At 42.4% G+C, this 18,992-nt stretch overlaps 1 protein-coding gene across 19 annotated transcripts in view; it reads left to right on the plus strand.

The window, feature by feature from the left end:
• Positions 1-18,992, plus strand: part of CAMK2D (calcium/calmodulin dependent protein kinase II delta) — a 286,387-nt gene that overhangs the window by 223,527 nt on the left and 43,868 nt on the right. For 6 of the 19 annotated variants that reach the window (XM_077278706.1, XM_077278716.1, XM_077278750.1 and 3 more), the window contains exons 13-14: positions 10,926-10,963; positions 14,509-14,541. In XM_077278706.1, coding sequence (XP_077134821.1) covers positions 10,926-10,963; positions 14,509-14,541 — 71 coding nt within the window. The remainder of the gene's footprint in view (positions 1-10,925; positions 10,964-14,508; positions 14,542-18,992) is intronic. The other 13 variants (XM_077278762.1, XM_077278720.1, XM_077278730.1 and 10 more) reach the window with 3 other exon arrangements.

The raw sequence follows: 18,992 nt of genomic DNA on the forward strand, positions 1-18,992 counted from the left end.
GTAAATTTCCTGAGACAGCTCACTGGTTTTACCCATCATGGGATGTTTCTTGTGTGGCACCTTGGTAATGAGACACCTTTTTATAGACCATCAGTTGAATCAGCTGATATTATTTTACAATCAGTCGCAGGATGGCTTTCTAGTTTCTGATAGATTTCAGCTAGTGTCATGACTTTCCATGGCTTTTTGCATCTCCCTTTCTTCATGTGTTCAATACTTTTTCGCTTTGTCATTTCTCATTATTACACAAAACTTAATTTATGGACATATATGGTTTGATTTGTTTGCCTTTGTGGATTGAATGAGTTGTTATCGACATCTGTTAAGCATTTAATATCAAAAGAAACTTTAGGCTACCTTCCTACAATCCGGAGTAGCAGCACTTTGGATGCAGCTTATTTTTGCTGCTTCCTAAATGCTGCGTTCTATTGAAAACAGGTAAATTCACATGAGTTCACTGAACCGTACGGATTTACCACATTCAATACATTCTATTGATGTCATTTCTGTTGTGGAGACTAGCGTCTCCGCTAAAGAAATTGACATGCTGCCATCTTGAAAGACGTGCCAAATGTCCATTTCCCTGGTTGATCCTCAGCTGCCCATTTACGCATAGTGGACAAGGGATTTCCAGAAATCCCATCCACTATGCTGTAACATATGGCCGCTGCCTTTTTGACGCTGCATAAATACACAGCTCCAAAACTGCAGCAATTCCTAAACGTGGGAACGTACCCTGAGAAATATATGTATTTAGAAAATTGGGCCCAGTTTGGTCTTAATATGGAAAAAAAAAAAAAAAAAAGACCACCATTTGTGAAAGAAATATAGTAGCGGAAACTGGAAAGCTACTTTAATATTAAATTGTAATATTTCAGGCCGATATCTAAAGAAATATACAACTGTAAAGTCAGAGGCAGTGAAAATCCTGGCTAATGTGTTTGTACCAATGCAAGTTGAGTCTTCCAACAATTTCGTTATACTATCTCCAATATAAGTCCAAGTATTTTCCTTTTATGTGTGTGTTTTCACTATATACAATGTTAGGAAACGCTGTTATCTACTGGTTTCCATTTTTAGTAGCCAGGTATTAATACAAATGCTCCATTACACTAGAGATATAGTACGGTAGTGCCTGGGCGACTGAAGGAAGTAAATTCACGGAGCAAAGTCCCTGTGCTACCCAATGCCCGCCAGTGCAAGACAATGCTACGTTTACCGCAGCTGGCCAGGCGGTATATAAATATTACTCTGGGGTAATGGATGGAGTATATGCTTTCTCCGTCTCTTCTCATCTTCTTCATCCTAATAAATCATTAATCGGGCACAGATTTATCCTTGACAGCATGAGCTTGATTCCTCTTTGAAACTGGGGTTCTCTATATTCTCCGACTGCTGCACCTGCTTCCCATTGCGACGCCCGCCAGCTTTCCAGTGCACCGCTAAATGAATCTACTCTTGTTCTCTCTGGAGTTTTTATTCTGATTAAATACATTTATGGAAGATTTGTTTCTGCACTGTTGTGAAGTGTTGCTGAATTATTCATCATTTCTCTGCTGAGTCGAAGAATATATTGCATAAATGGCCGTATTTATCAAATGCCATGTGTCCATGTGACTGAACTGTGATATTTAGTATACAAAGGCTCAAATCAACTTACGTGGCACCCCGGCTAGCATACAAGCGATACCACATATACAGTATACTGGCCGTGTCGTTAGCAAACTGGTGTGGGTTCATCAATATGTTGCCGCTTGAAAGCGGTCATGAGATAATCCCTTATTAATCTTCAGTTCAGCCATACTTTTCAAACATATGAGACACATTTTTAAGCCACTTAAAGGGGTTGTCCACCTCTGAGGACATTTTTTAAATGCATGTATTTGGGGCTAAATATCATTTAGTTTTTACAGGCTTTTTAACATGCATATACAGTGGCTTGCGAAAGTATTCACCCCCACCACTCCTTGGCATTTTGTCATGTTTTGCTGCCTCACAAACTGGAGTTTCACTTTTTTTGGGGGGACGGTTTGCATCAGTTCATGTAAAGAACAAGCCTAGATCTGTGAACATTTAGTTTGCTTTTTATTGTGAAGCAAACAGCAAATAGGACAAAATTGAAAATTTCAGTGTGCAAAACAATTTACTTCCCTAAAGTCAGTACTTTGTAGAGCCTCCTTTTGCTGCAATTACAGCTACAAGTCGCTTTGGATAAGTCTCTATGAGCTTTCCACATCTTCCCACTGGGAATTTTGTCCATTCCTCAAGGCAAAACTGCTCCAGCTCCTTCAGGTTAGATGGTTTCTTCTGGTGAACAGCAATCGTCAAGTCTGATCACAGATTCTCAAGTGGATTAACCCCTTCCTGACATCCGACGTACTATCCCGTCGAGGTGGGGTGGGCCCCCATGACCGCCGACGGGATAGTACGTCATAGCCGATCGGCCGCGCTCACGGGGGGAGCGCGGCCGATCGCGGCCGGGTGTCGGCTGCATATCGCAGCTGACATCCGGCACTATGTGCCAGGAGCGGTCACGGACCGCTCCCGGCACATTAACCCCCGGCACACCGCGATCAAACATGATCGCGATGTGCCGGCGGTGCAGGGAAGCATCGCGCAGGGAGGGGGCTCCCTGCGGGCTTCCCTGAGCCCCCCGCAGCAACGCGATGTGATCGCGTTGCTGCGAGGGTCTTACCTCCCTCCCTGCCTGCTCCAGACCCGGATCCAAGATGGCCGCGGATCCGGGTCCTGCAGGGAGGGAGGTGGCTTCACAGACGCCTGCTCAGAGCAGGCACTGTGAAGCAGCCTGCACCTCTCGCAGATCGGTGATCTGTCAGAGTGCTATGCAAACTGACAGATCACCGATCTGTATTGTCCCCCCCTGGGGCAAAGTAAAAAAGTAAAAAAAAAAATTTCCAAATGTGTAAAAAAAAATTAAAAAAAATATTCCAAAATAATGAAAAAAAAAATATATATATTATTCCCATAAATACATTTCTTTATCTAAATAAAAAAAACAAACAATAAAAGTACACATGTTTAGTATCGCCGCGTCCGTAACGACCCCACCTATAAAACTGCCCCACTAGTTAACCCCTTCAGTAAACACCGTAAGAAAAAAAAAAAAAAAAACGAGGCAAAAAACAACGCTTTATTACCATACCGCCGAACAAAAAGTGGAATAACACGCGATCAAAAAGACATATATAAATAACCATGGTACCGCTGAAAACGTCATCTTGTCCTGCAAAAAACAAGCCGCCACACAGCATCATCAGCAAAAAAATAAAAAAGTTATAGTCCTGAGAATAAAGCGATACCAAAATAATTATTTTTTCTATAAAATAGTTTTTATCGTATAAAAGCGCCAAAACATAAAAAAATGATATAAATGAGATATCGCTGTAATCGTACTGACCCGAAGAATAAAACTGCTTTATCAATTTTACCAAACGCGGAACGGTATAAACGCCTCTCCCAAAAGAAATTCAGGAATTGCTGGTTTTTGGTCATTCTGCCTCACAAAAATCGGAATAAAAAGCGATCAAAAACGGTCACGTGTCCGAAAATGTTACCAATAAAAACGTCAACTCGTCCCGCAAAAAACAAGACCTCACATGACTCTGTGGAGCAAAATGTGGAAAAATTATAGCTCTCAAAATGTGGAGACGCAAAAACTTTTTTGCTATAAAAAGCGTCGCTGGTTTCACACTTGCGTTTTTGTCTGCAGCGTTTTTTCCCTATATTTAACATTGAAAACGCATGCGTTTTTTTTGTACACGTTTGGTCGCGTTTTCAAACGCATGCGGTTTTTTTCTGCATGCGTTAATTTTCAGAAATACAACCTGCAGTATTTTCTTGCGTTTTTAAGCACATGCGTTTGTTTGCGTTAAAAACGCATGCATTTTTATCGAAAAAAAAACAGAAAACACACTGAAAAGCCACCCACCACCATCATTGTGATAAAGGGATCCAAACCCTAACCCTAACTCTACCCCTAACCTCACCCCTAACCGTTTAATGAACATTTTCTGACAGTCATAGTGCCACGTATTTCAGTGCCACGTATTTCAGTGCCACGTATTTCAGTGCCACGTATTTCAGTGCCACGTATTTCAGTGCCACGTATTTCAGTGCCATGTATTTCAGTGCCATGTATTTCAGGGCAACGTATCACATATTTCAGTGCCACGTGTTTCAGTGCCACGTATTTCAGTGCCACGTATCACGTATTTCAGTGCCACATATTTTAGTACCACGTATTTCAGTTGCACGTGTTTCAGTGCCACGTATTTCAGTGCCACGTATTTCAGTGCCACGTATTTCAGTGCCATGTATCACGTATTTCAGTGCTACGTGTTTCAGTGCCACGTATTTAAGTGCCACGTATCACATATTTCAGTGCCACGTATTTCAGTGCCACGTATTTCAGTGCCACGTATTTCAGTGCCACGTATTTAAGTGCCACGTATCACATATTTCAGTGCCACGTATTTCAGTGCCACGTATTTCAGTGCCACGTATTTCAGTGCCACGTATCACGTATTTCAGTGCCACGTGTTTCAGTGCCACGTGTTTCAGTGCCACGTATTTAAGTGCCACGTATCACATATTTCAGTGCCACGTATTTCAGTGCCACGTATTTCAGTGCCACGTATTTCAGTGCCACGTATTTAAGTGCCACGTATCACATATTTCAGTGCCACGTATTTCAGTGCCACGTATTTCAGTGCCACGTATTTCAGTGCCACGTATCACGTATTTCAGTGCCACGTGTTTCAGTGCCACGTATTTAAGTGCCACGTATCACATATTTCAGTGCCACGTATTTAAGTGCCACGTATTTAAGTGCCACGTATTTAAGTGCCACGTATTTAAGTGCCACGTATTTCAGTGCCACGAATTTAAGTGCCACGAATTTAAGTGCCACGTATTTAAGTGCCACGTATTTCAGTGCCACGTATTTCAGTGCCACGTATTTCAGTGCCACGTATTTCAGTGCCACGTATTTCAGTCACGTTTAGGGGTAGGGTTAGGGTTAGGGTTAGGGCTAGGGTTGGAGGTAAAGTTAGGGTTGGGGCTAAAGTTAGGGTTGGGGCTAAAGTTAAGGTTGGGGCTAAAGTTAGGGTTAGGGTTTGGATTACATTTACATTTGGATTAGGGTTGGGATTAGAATTATGGGTGTGTCAGGGCTAGGGGTGTGGTTAGGGTTACCGTTGGGATTAGGGTTAGGGGTGTGTTTGGGTTAGGGTTTCAGGTAGAATTGGGGAGTTTCCACTGTCCAGGCACATCAGGGGCTCTCCAAGCGCGACATGGCGTCCAATCTCAATTCCAGCCAATTCTGCGTTGAAAAAGTAAAACAGTGCTCCTTCCCTTCCGAGCTCTCCCGTGCGCCCAAAAAGGGGTTTACCCCAACATATGTGTTATCAGCGTACTCGGGACAAATTGAACAACAACTTCTGGGGTCCAAGCTCTCTTGTTATCCTTAGGAAAATAAAAATTTGGGGGGCTAAAAATCATTTTTGTGGGAAAAAAAAGATGTTTTATTTTCACGGCTCTGCGTTATAAACTGTAGTGAAACACTTGGGGGTTCAAAGTTCTCACAACACATCTAGATAAGTTCCTTGGGAGGTCTAGTTTCCAATATGGGGTCACTTGTGGGGGGTTTGTACTGTTTGGGTACATCAGGGGCTCTGCAAATGCAACGTGACGCCTGCAGACCAATCCATTTAAGGCTGCATTCCAAATGGTGCTCCTTCCCTTCCGAGCTCTGTCATGCACCCAAACAGTGGTTCCCCCCCACATATGGGGTATCAGCGTACTCAGGACAAATTGGACAACAACTTTTGGGGTCCAATTTATCCTGTTACCCTTGTGAAAATACAAAACTGGGGGCTAAAAAATCATTTTTGTGAAAAAAAAAAAGAATTTTTATTTTCACGGATTTGCGCTATAAACTTTAGTGAAACACTTGGGGGTTCAAAGTTCTCAAAACACATCTAGATAAGTTCCTTGGGAGGTCTAGTTTCCAATATGGGGTCACTTGTGGGGGGTTTGTACTGTTTGGGTACATCAGGGGCTCTGCAAATGCAACGTGACGGCTGCTGACCAATCCATTTAAGTCTGCATTCCAAATGGCGCTCCTTCCCTTCCGAGCTCTGTCATGCGCCCAAACAGTGGTTCCCCCCCACATATGGGGTATCAGCGTACTCAGGACAAATTGGAAAACAAATTTTGGGGTCCAATTTATTCTGTTACCCTTGTAAAAATACAAAGCTGGGGGCTAAAAAATCATTTTTGAGAAAAAAAAAAAAATTATTTTCACGGCTCTGCGTTATAATCTGTAGTGAAACACTTGGGGGTTCAAAGCTCTCAAAACACATCTAGATAAGTTCCTTAGGGGGTCTACTTTCCAAAATTGTGTCACTTGTAGGGAGTTTCAATGTTTAGGCACATCAGGGGCTCTCCAAACGCAACATGGCGTCCCATCTCAATTCCAGTCAATTTTGCATTGAAAAGTCAAATGGCGCTCCTTCCCTTCCAAGCTCTGCCATGCGCCAAAACAATGGTTTACACCCACATATGGGGTATCAGCGTACTCAGGACAAATTGCACAACATTTTTTGGGGTCCAATTTCTTCTCTTACCCTTGGGAAAATAAAAAATTGGGGGCGAAAAGATCATTTGTGTGAAAAAATATGATTTTTTATTTTTACGGCTCTGCATTATAAACTTCTGTGAAGCACTTGGTGGGTCAAAGTGCTCACCACACATCTAGATAAGTTCCTTAGGGGGTCTACTTTCCAAAATGGTGTCACTTGTAGGGAGTTTCAATGTTTAGGCACATCAGGGGCTCTCCAAACGCAACATGGCGTCCCATCTCAATTCCAGTCAATTTTGCATTGAAAAGTCAAATGGCGCTCCTTCCCTTCCAAGCTCTGCCATGCGCCCAAACAATGGTTTACACCCACATATGGGGTATCAGCGTACTCAGGACAAATTGCACAACATTTTTTGGGGTCCAATTTCTTCTCTTACCCTTGGGAAAATAAAAAATTGGGGGCGAAAAGATCATTTGTGTGAAAAAATATGATTTTTTATTTTTACGGCTCTGCATTATAAACTTCTGTGAAGCACTTGGTGGGTCAAAGTGCTCACCACACATCTAGATAAGTTCCTTAGGGGGTCTACTTTCCAAAATGGTGTCACTTGTAGGGAGTTTCAATGTTTAGGCACATCAGGGGCTCTCCAAACGCAACATGGCGTCCCATCTCAATTCCAGTCAATTTTGCATTGAAAAGTCAAATGGCGCTCCTTCCCTTCCAAGCTCTGCCATGCGCCAAAACAATGGTTTACACCCACATATGGGGTATCAGCGTACTCAGGACAAATTGCACAACATTTTTTGCGGTCCAATTTCTTCTCTTACCCTTGGGAAAATAAAAAATTGGGGGCGAAAAGATCATTTTTGTGAAAAAATATGATTTTTTATTTTTACGGCTCTGCATTATAAACTTCTGTGAAGCACTTGGTGGGTCAAAGTGCTCACCACACATCTAGATAAGTTCCTTAGGGGGTCTACTTTCCAAAATGGTGTCACTTGTAGGGAGTTTCAATGTTTAGGCACATCAGGGGCTCTCCAAACGCAACATGGCGTCCCATCTCAATTCCAGTCAATTTTGCATTGAAAAGTCAAATGGCGCTCCTTCCCTTCCAAGCTCTGCCATGCGCCCAAACAATGGTTTACACCCACATATGGGGTATCAGCGTACTCAGGACAAATTGCACAACATTTTTTGGGGTCCAATTTCTTCTCTTACCCTTGGGAAAATAAAAAATTGGGGGCGAAAAGATCATTTGTGTGAAAAAATATGATTTTTTATTTTTACGGCTCTGCATTATAAACTTCTGTGAAGCACTTGGTGGGTCAAAGTGCTCACCACACATCTAGATAAGTTCCTTAGGGGGTCTACTTTCCAAAATGGTGTCACTTGTAGGGAGTTTCAATGTTTAGGCACATCAGGGGCTCTCCAAACGCAACATGGCGTCCCATCTCAATTCCAGTCAATTTTGCATTGAAAAGTCAAATGGCGCTCCTTCCCTTCCAAGCTCTGCCATGCGCCCAAACAATGGTTTACCCCCACATATGGGGTATCAGCGTACTCAGGACAAATTATACAACAACTTTGGGGGTCCATTTTCTCCTGTTACCCTTGGTAAAATAAAACAAATTGGAGCTGAAATAAATTTTGTGTGAAAAAAAGTTAAATGTTCATTTTTATTTAAACATTCCAAAAATTCCTGTGAAACACCTGAAGGGTTAATAAACTTCTTGAATGTGGTTTTGAGCACCTTGAGGGGTGCAGTTTTTAGAATGGTGTCACACTTGAGTATTTTCTATCATATAGACCCCTCAAAATGACTTCAAATGAGATGTGGTCCCTAAAAAAAAATGGTGTTGTAAAAATGAGAAATTGCTGGTCAACTTTTAACCCTTATAACTCCGTCACAAAAAAAAATTTTGGTTCCAAAATTGTACTGATGTAAAGTAGACATGTGGGAAATGTTACTTATTAAGTATTTTGCGTGACATATGTCTGTGATTTAAGGGCATAAAAATTCAAAGTTGGAAAATTGCAAAATTTTCATAATTTTCGCCAAATTTCCATTTTTTTCACAAATAAACGCAAGTTATATCGAATAAATTTTACCACTAACATGAAGTACAATATGTCACGAGAAAACAATGTCAGAATCGCCAAGATCCGTCAAAGCGTTCCAGAGTTATAGCCTCATAAAGGGACAGTGGTCAGAATTGTAAAAATTGGCCCGGTCATTAATGTGCAAACCACCCTTGGGGGTGAAGGGGTTAAAGGGCACCTGTCACCCCTTTTTTTCAGTATGAGATAAAAATACTGTTAAATAGGGCCTGAGCTGTGCATTACAACAGTGTATTTTGTGGACCCCAATTTCCCACCTATGCTGCCAAAATACGTTACCAAAGTAGCCGTTTTCGCCTGTCAATCAGGCTGGTCTGGTCAAATGGGCGTGGTGTCTTCCCCCAGATCTTGCTTAGTTTTCCGTTGGTGGCGTAGTGGTTTGCGCATGCCCAAGGTCCCGAATCCACTGCACAGGGGAGTTAAAAGAGCGCGATGTGCACTATTTCATTGGTGATCGGTGGGGGCAGCCATCTTCCTTTGGCCGCGCGTGCGCAGAAGCGGCGCTCTGCTGGCCGCGGCTTCAGGAAAATGGCCGCGGGATGCCACGCGTGCGCAGATGGAGATCGCGGCGGCCATTTTCCTGAAGCAGAGTTCGCATCTCGGCTTCAGGAAAATGGCCGCCACGATCTCCATCTGCGCACGCGCGGCATCCCGCGGCCATTTTCCTGAAGCCGCGGCCAGCAGAGCGCCGCTTCTGCGCACGCGCGGCCAAAGGAAGATGGCCGCCCCCACCGATCACCAATGAAATAGTGCACATCGCGCTCTTTAAACTCCCCTGTGCAGTGGATTCGGGACCTTGGGCATGCGCAAACCACTACGCCACCAACGGAAAACTAAGCAAGATCTGGGGGAAGACACCACGCCCTTTTGACCAGACCAGCCTGATTGACAGGCGAAAACGGCTACTTTGGTAACGTATTTTGGCAGCATAGGTGGGGAATCGAGGTCCACAAAATGCACTTCTGTAATGCACAGCTCAGGCCCTATTTAACAGTATTTTTATCTCATACTGAAAAAACGGGGTGACAGGTGCCCTTTAAGGTCTGGACTTTGACTTTATTTTTGTTCACTTCACTAACTTAGACTATTTAGTTCTGATGTATCACACACTAATCGAATTGCAAAAATATTTAAATTCCAGTTGTAAAGTAACAAAATAAAGAGCCAAGGGGGTGAATACTTTCGCAAGCCACTGTAGCTATGGTGTGGAGATAACTAAGAATTAGAAACTCTCCCTTTGGACCTTGAGAATGAGCCAACTGATGGATTCTCAGCTAACCTATTCTGCAGCCAGCAATAGACAGTGCAACACCGGCTATAGAAGGCAAACGATGGAACATTTTTAATGAACCCACTTCCCAAAAATATTTTTAGCCAGAAATACATGCATTTAAGTAATAATAAAAAAGGTGACAAAAGGTGGACAACCTCTTTAAGACCCCAAGGCTTGAGGTTTGAGAATGGCTTGTTACTCAGGAGATACCTACAGCATATAAGGCTACAGTACATTTAGGGCACTCCCAAACCTACAAAAATGTATGTGAAGGGCTCTATTAAAAATAACTTTTATTTGTAATTGATCAAGAAACATGAAAAATACATGATTAAAAACCTGCAATAAGAGGGCATGGAACACGGAGATCTATACCACCCAGGAATAACATCAAGATTACAAATGTACGATACACGATGTACAAAACGACAAATATTATACAAAGGAAAGTGGCCAAGTGACTTGGTCAAATATAAGAAAATGAATCGAGCCCAAAAGTGTCTGAAACACCACTACAAATATTGATATTGGTATAATAATATATATATATTATTACCAATATATATTGGTATTCTTATAAGGATAAGAAAGAGACCAAAACCCCAACTCGTGTTTTCTACATAACCCCTGGAAGAAGCTAATGCGAAACGTGCATTGGGGTTTTGGGCTATTTCATAATAGACTGATAAATGAAACCTGCTGTGATCTATGTTTCCCGTGATAGTGCCATTGATAAATTAGTCATTTATGGCATATCTCAAATCTTGTGTTTTCGTCTACTGTTTACATTAAACTCGGGTCCTTTTTTTTATTGATCATTAGTTTGGTTGTTGGCTTATCTACTCTTCCTATTAACATATTTTCCAGCTAATCTGTGAATTTAATGATACTTTGTACTGTACCCCTAACATAAAACTCCCATCTGTTTGCAGCAGCGAGAAGTTTATTGAAGAAACCTGATGGAGTGAAGGTAAGTTATGCAACGGAAAACTCAGTTCCTAATATTTACAGGATTCTTTCAGCTGTAGCCGCATGAACCCTACCGGTTTTGGAAATTTCATCACTGAGGTGTCCTAATGATGTAATGACAGGGCCACTTTACTGTACATCTGTCCACAATTCTTATTGCATGTAGAGTATCAGACTGTAGATCATTAGGTAACCAGCTTAACCCTGTAAACCTGAGGCCATATTGTATTTTTTCACTTTTATTAACTGGATGGCAGTGTGTATATATTACGTATTCGTTTTTACCGATCTTTTGATTTTGGTTGTACTTATTCAGAAGCTATATGGCATAGGTCTAAGCACTTGCTAATGAGCTGCTTGTCTATAGAGACTGAAAAGAATGGATTATGCTTAGCCACAAATGTGTCTTGTATTTTCTGCGTTAACACACAAGGGCTATTATATGCTGTGATTGCTGAGGGAAACAGCCATGTGTGGCTTTCTTACAGCTTCTCCGAGCAACCAAAGATCGTAAGAACTCGCTTACCATTTCACAATAGGGACCTGCAGATTAGACGCCTGGAGAGCTGCCTTACATTATTCATTTTAACAGACACGAACTGCTGCAGAACCTCTCTGGAAGAGGAATGGATAGGCCCATTTCTTTAGGTGAGAAATGACTAAGGAAAGGGCTTGTGCAAGACTACGATCAGAACAGTGAGGGTCTAGCAATCTGCACAAGCTCCCATTCCATTTAATAGTAGCTGAACTGCAGTACCTGAGAATGGCCACTACATAATGTATGGCGCTGTGGTGTTTCAGCTCTGAACACTATGTATATTTGGCGGCTGCAGAACCTGCTAGCGGCTGATCAGTGGGGGTGCAGTGTGTCGACCTTCATTGGTCTAATATTGATGATGTCTTCAATAACCTAGTCCTGGTCAACCTCTTTAACACATTTCTCAACTTATGCATGTGCATACAGTTGCTGCTGAATTTATCTATTTTAGACATGAGCTCCAGATATTTTCAGCATATATATACTAGTGACTGCAACATTAACACTTACTGATCCCATATGCACCGCACAATTGGACCGGCAGACTAGAATTAACAAGCTACTGTTGTATCACATTAATGGAACCCTCTTTATAATTCAAGTAATCCTGCTCTTTTTTACCCACCTAAAGTTGTGTTTCTGGGCTCCACCTCAGGGCGCACCAGCAGATCCAGGATTTCCTTCCTATTACCCAGGTGATAATTTCATCACTTCTACAATACTAAGGGAATCCTAAAAGCAGGATCTGTTGCTGGGACTTGAGAACTGAAATTGGGGAACAATGGCCTAAAAGATATTTTAAGGGCTGTTTTTCAAAATGCACAACAAAAAGCAAAACGTTTTTTTATTATACATTGATGATTTGAAAATGAAGTAAATAACGCTATTATGGCAGACAATATATAATTCGTGACATGTAATAGCATTGGGTGACAAATGTGATTTACATAAATGTATTCAGTTCTTTTCTATTCAACAATAATAAAAGCAGAGTTGTGATACAGATTATTAAAGGAGCCTACTCTGACATTGCCAGCTTGTCCTGATGATAGATAGGTCTATCGCTATGTCACACATCAAAGATACCTGTCAATCACCTGAAGCAGGCGGCCGGGGGCAGTGCCAGATTAGCCAGGTCTCTCTCCCTAAGCGCTTAAAACGGTTTTCCCTGAATGAAATGCCAGCATGAAGCAACTAACAGATTCCCTATGCAATTGCTACAAATATTCTCTCCTAACTTGGAAGGAAAATTCTCCAAATATTCCCTACTCTTTTTCGATATAACGCTTGTATTATCCACATTTATTGTCTGGGGTAGAGGAGAGTTGTAAGGAACTCTATACCAAGATGCAGATCATATAGTATATCGATTGATAAAAGAAAAAGAATAGTTTCAGTTGAAACCAAAATTTTACAAACGCTATATAAAAAGACACATATGCATGTTTTTCTCAATATGTGACATGAAATCAGAATTCCTGTTTTAGGTCAATTAGGATTATGATAATTATTATTTGCCAAATGCCAGAATATTAAGAGCAAGAGAATGTTTTAAGGCATTTGTATTACTAACTGCAACGTCTGACTTAATTAGAGACACACCTGTGGATGTATTTTAATGCACACCTGAAACACACTGCTTCTTTCTGTAGCATCATGGGAAAGTCTAAATAAATCAGCCAAGATATCAGGAAGAGAATTGTGGACTTGCACAAGTCTGGCTCATCCTTTCAAGATACCTGAAGGTGCCTTGTTCATCTGTACAAACAAGATGGGAATGTACAGCCATCATACCGCTCAGGAAGGACACTGGTTCTGTGTCCCAGAGATGAACGTGCTTTGGTCCGACATGTGCATATCAGCCCAAGGACTAAAGCAAAAGACCTTGTGAAGATGATGGCAAAAGCTGGTAAGATTGTCAATATCCATAGTGAAACGAGTACTGTATCAACATGGGCTTAAAGGCCACTCAGCCAGGAAGAAGCCATTACTCCAAAAGAAACATAAAAAAGCTAAATTAATGTTTGCAAATGCACACAGGAACAAATACCTTAATTTTTGTAGACCTGTCCTGTGGTTTGATGAAACTAAAATGGAACTTTTTGGGCTTAATGACCATCGTTACATTTGGAGTAAAAAGGGAGAAGCTTGGAAGCCTAAGAACAACATCCCATCTATGAAACACGAAGGTGGCAGTATCATGTTGTGGGGATGTTTTGCTGCGGGAGGGACTTCACTAAATAGATGGCATCATGAGAAAAGAAGATTATGTGGCAATACTGAAGCAACATCTCAAGACGTCAGCCAGGAAGTTAACGCTTGGGCAGAAATGGGTCTTCCAAATGGACAATGACCCGAAGCATACTGTCAAAATGGTAACAAATTGGCTTAAGGATAACAAAGTCATTGTTTTGGAGTGGCCTTCACAAAGCCCTGATCTCAACCTATTGAAAATGTATTGGCAAAGCTGGAAAGGCAGGTGCGAGCAAGGTGACCTACAAACCTGGATCAGTTACACCAGTTTTGTCAGGAGGAATGGGCCCAAATTCCAAACAACTATTGTGAGAAGCTTGTGGAACGATATCCCAAACGTTGACCCAAGTCATTTAGTTTAAGGGCATATGGTAACAAATGCTAATGAAATGTATGTAAACATTTGACACTGCAGTAAGTAATAAAAATTCCTTAAAACATTCTCTGTCTCATTAGTCTGGCATTTGGCAAATATTAATAATTATGGTAATCCTAACTGACCTAAAATGGGAAAGTTTTATGATTTCATGTCAGATATTGAAAAAAAACCATGCATTTGTGCCTTTTTATATAGTGTATGTAAACTTCTGGTTTCAACTGTATTTTAGCAAGTGACCATGACATAATAGAATAAAGCTCTGTCAGATTTCTTATGCCACAATCCGTCCCATAGCTAGTATCCACAGGTAGTCATTTCTTAATATCCTTACTCATTTATTGTTTTTGTCCCCCTTTTTTCTGAGTGCTCAATCTAGAAAAGGAAGTCAAGTTCGTGTACTCAAATGATGGTGAGGACATTTGCTAAATGCTTGCTCCTAATGCTCTACAGTAGAGTGGTTGTGCTTCAGCTGTATCTATAAAGTCCATGCTTCCACCTAGCTTTTGTTTGGCTGTCCACAATGATTTTCCAGTCCGTTTACTATTGCTTACCCAGCTTTTGTACCTGTAATTCCTGTATTTTACAGGAAACCTGTCATGTTATACATGCAGTTTGATCTGTTGACAGCATTGTACTTGTATAGAGGAGAAGTTGAGCAGAATGAGCAGATTTTGTTGGACAGATGCAGTATAACATGTGTTATTCAGTGAAATCCCTGGTGTTTGTATATATGTCCAGTGGATGGGCCTACTAGTGATTGACCATATTTCTGGTATGCCTGTGCATGCAGAGATAACGGTCAGTCACTGAGCATGACCACCCACCTGCACACCAACACAAGATGTCAGTTAATAAAATGCAAGTGCTACTGAAACTGCTCTATAACATCATGGCTGCTCATCAGATACCATTTTTAACATGACAGGTTATCTTTAAGGGTACGTTCACACAGGACTTTTTTGCTGCGTATTTTTGCTGCGTTTTTTTATGCTAATTTTCAGCTGCTTTTTAGGCCACGTTCACACTTTGCGGCGTCCCTCTGCGGGTTCTCCCGCAGCGGAATTGATAAATCTGCAGGGCAAAACTGCTGCAGTTATCCCTGCAGATTTATCGCGGTTTGTTCCACGGTTTCCGCTGCGGGATTACTCCTGTACTATTGATGCTGCATATGCAGCAATATGCAGCATCAATAGTAATGGTAAAAATAATAAAACAAGGTTATACTCACCCTCCGATGTCCGGATCTCCTGGGCGCTGCACGCGGCGCTCCGGTTCCAAAGATGATGTGCCGAGAAGGACCTTCGTGACGTCACGGTCATGTGACCGCGGCGTCATCACGGTCATGTGACCGCGACGTCACCACAGGTCCTGCTCGCACAGCAACTGAGACCGGGCGGCCTCGTGCAGCGCTGAGAGGTGAGTATAGCATTATTTTTTATTTTAATTCTTTTTTTTTTTACACTATTTATGCTTCCCAGGGCCTGGAGGAGAGTCTCCTCTCCTCCACCCCGGGTAGCAACCGCACATTAGCCGCTTACTTCCCGCAACGTGGGCACAGCCCCATGCGGGAAGTAAGCGGATCAATGCTTTCCTATGGGTGCAGAATCGCAGCGATTCTGCACAAAGAAGTGACATGCTGCGGGTTTTAAACCGCTGCGTTTCTGCGCGTTTTTTCCCGCAACATGTGCACTGCGGTTTGCGGTTTCCATAGGGTTTACATGTTAATGTAAACGCTATGGAAACTGCTGCGGACCCGCAGCATCAAAATCGCCACGGATCCGCGGGAAAAACCGCAAAGTGTGAACGTGGCCTTACAGTACCAGCAAAGCCTATGAGATTTCAGAAATCTCATGCACACACATTGGGTTTTTGTTTGATCAGTATTTTCTGCTTTGCTGCGTTTTTTGGACATAGGGCATGTCACTTCTTTCAGCGTTTTTGCAGAGTTTTTGCAGCGTTTTTTCACCCATTGACTTGAATGGGTGATGGAAAAAACGCAGCAAAAACGCATGTAGCATTATTTGCTGCGTTTTTTGTGCAGAAAAATCATGGCCAGCAGGAAGTGATCTCACAGCCAAGAGCTTAGGGGTGTGGTTAGTGAGGTGTGAAGAGCCATTGTGAGGTGTCCTGATTGTGATCTATTGTGAGGGAGTTCCTGGTAGTGAGGTGTGAAGAGCCATTGTGAGGTGTCCTGATTGTGATCTATTGTGAGGGAGTTCCTGGTAGTGAGGTGTGAAGAGCCATTGTGAGCCATTGTGAGGTGTGAAGAGCCATTGTGAGGTGTCCTGATTGTGATCTATTGTGAGGGAGTTCCTGGTAGTGAGGTGTGAAGAGCCATTGTGAGCCATTGTGAGGTGTGAAGAGTCATTGTGAGGTGTCCTGATTGTGATCTATTGTGAGGGAGTTCCTGGTAGTGAGGTGTGAAGAGCCATTGTGAGGTGTGAAGAGCCATTGTGAGGTGTCCTGATTGTGATCTATTGTGAGGGAGTTCCTGGTAGTGAGGTGTGAAGAGCCATTGTGAGGTGTGAAGAGTCATTGTGAGGTGTCCTGATTGTGATCTATTGTGAGGGAGTTCCTGGTAGTGAGGTGTGAAGAGCCATTGTGAGGTGTGAAGAGCCATTGTGAGGTGTCCTGATTGTGATCTATTGTGAGGGAGTTCCAGGTAGTGAGGTGTGAAGAGCCATTGTGAGGTGTCCTGATTGTGATCTATTGTGAGGGAGTTTCTGGTAGTGAGGTGTTAAGGTACCGTCACATTAAGCGACGCTGCAGCGATAACGACAACGATGCCGATCGCTGCAGCGTCGCTGTTTGATCGCTGGAGAGCTGTCACACAGACCGCTCTCCAGCGATCAACGATGCCGAGGTCCCCTGGTAACCAGGGTAAACATCGGGTAACTAAGCGCAGGGCCGCGCTTAGTAACCCGATGTTTACCCTGGTTACCAGCGTAAAATGTAAAAAAAAACAAACAGCACATACTTACATTCACGTCCCCCTGCGTCCACTTCCTGACTGACTGAGCGCCGTACAGTGAGAGCAGAGCGGTGACGTCACCGCTGTGCTGCTTTCACTTTCACTTTGCGGCGCTGAGTCAGAGGAGGAAGCAGACTGCAGGGGACGCAATGTGAGTATGTGCTGTTTGTTTTTTTTACATTTTACGCTGGTAACCAGGGTAAACATCGGGTTACTAAGCGCGGCCCCGCGCTTAGTTACCCGATGTTTACCCTGGTTACCAGTGTAAAATATCGCTGGTATCGTTGCATTTGGTGTCAAACACAACGATACACAGCGATCAAACGACCAAATAAAGTTCTGGACTTTATTCAGCGACCAGCGACATCACAGCAGGATCCTGATCGCTGCTGCGTGTCAAACTAAACGATATCGCTAGCGAGGACGCTGCAACGTCACGGATCGCTAGCGATATCGTTATAAAGTCGTTTAGTGTGACGGTACCTTTAGCCATGTCTTGGTATAGGAGGATGTATAGGAGGATGAGCTTTAATGTTTCCCAACTAATCATGGAGGTAATATTTTTTTTAATTTGTGATATATCTACCTATCCGATTGTTTGCAATGGTACACTTTGCGATGCTCATGTGCTGTTATGTACATGTTCATGTGTTCTGCATGTGTATGTTTGTATCTTCCTTATCATGAATGTTGGCTTCATTTCATCTTGCATTTGGTAATTACTTTTTCATTTATTTTTCCAAGGTGGAAGCAATGCCTGTAATTTGGGATGTAGCTTGCCCAAACTACAGTGATCGTCAAAAAAAGGCCGATGCATGGCATGTAATTCGCCGTAAATTGTTCCCCCGCTGGGATGAAGGCGATGCTAAGCTCCACTGGGGTCACTCAACTTTATTATCATGCACAAATAGACAAAAAAGCGCACCAAAACCGCACAAAACACGCATCTATTATAAGCAGCTGAAAATTGGCATAAAAAACGCAGCAAAAATACGTAGCAAAAATACACAGCAAAAAAGTCCTGTGTGAACTTACCCAAAAAACGCACCAAATACGCACCAAAAAAACGCACCTAAATTAGCATAAAAAAAGCAGCAAAAATATGCAGCAAAAAAGTCCTAAAGGTTATTTCCAACTTCTAAACTATTGGCGTATCACTAGGATATGCTATCACTATAGGATCTGTAGATGTTTGGCCCTCCACAAATCCCAATTATGAGAAGCATTTTCAAAGATCGTACAAATACACCAAAATCTTTAGAACTAGACAGATACAATCACAATTGAAGTGTTAAGGTTTTTTTTCCCATTTTATTCAGTGATTTCTATCGCCATGAAAAGCGATCACTTTGTGATCAGAGATGATCCGAGTTCTGGGACTTCATGACCTTAAAGGGAACCTGTCACCTGAATTTGGCGGGACAGGTTTGCGGTCATATGGGCGGGGTTTTTGGGTGTTTGATTCACCCTTTCCTTACCCGCTGGCTGCATGCTGGCCGCAATATTGGATTGAAGTTCATGCTGTGTCCTCTGTAGTACACGCCTGCGCAAGGCAATCTTGTCCTATTGCTATATCGTCTTTAAATAGGGAACCCCCTCTCAAGGTTGTCGACTTGCATAACGTATTTAAATGTAAAGTTTTGTAAAATTTGTTGCACAAACGATGAGGGTCCAAATACTATGCACATATTCTGCATCGGTTAAAGATCTCCCTACTGCTCGGATCTTTACTCACAAAACCGACTAGGAATGACATCCTGTTGGCAGCACTGCATCCAGTCACTGGGCTCAGCAGTGCATACTGTGCACTTCAGCAGTGCATGCTATCTACATTGGCAGAGCCCAATGGTTGGCTTCAGCAGTTATGAGCTCTGTAGACGTGAAGTTTA

Source organism: Ranitomeya variabilis, chromosome 1, assembly GCF_051348905.1.
Source record: "Ranitomeya variabilis isolate aRanVar5 chromosome 1, aRanVar5.hap1, whole genome shotgun sequence".
Lineage (NCBI taxonomy): Eukaryota > Metazoa > Chordata > Amphibia > Anura > Dendrobatidae > Ranitomeya > Ranitomeya variabilis.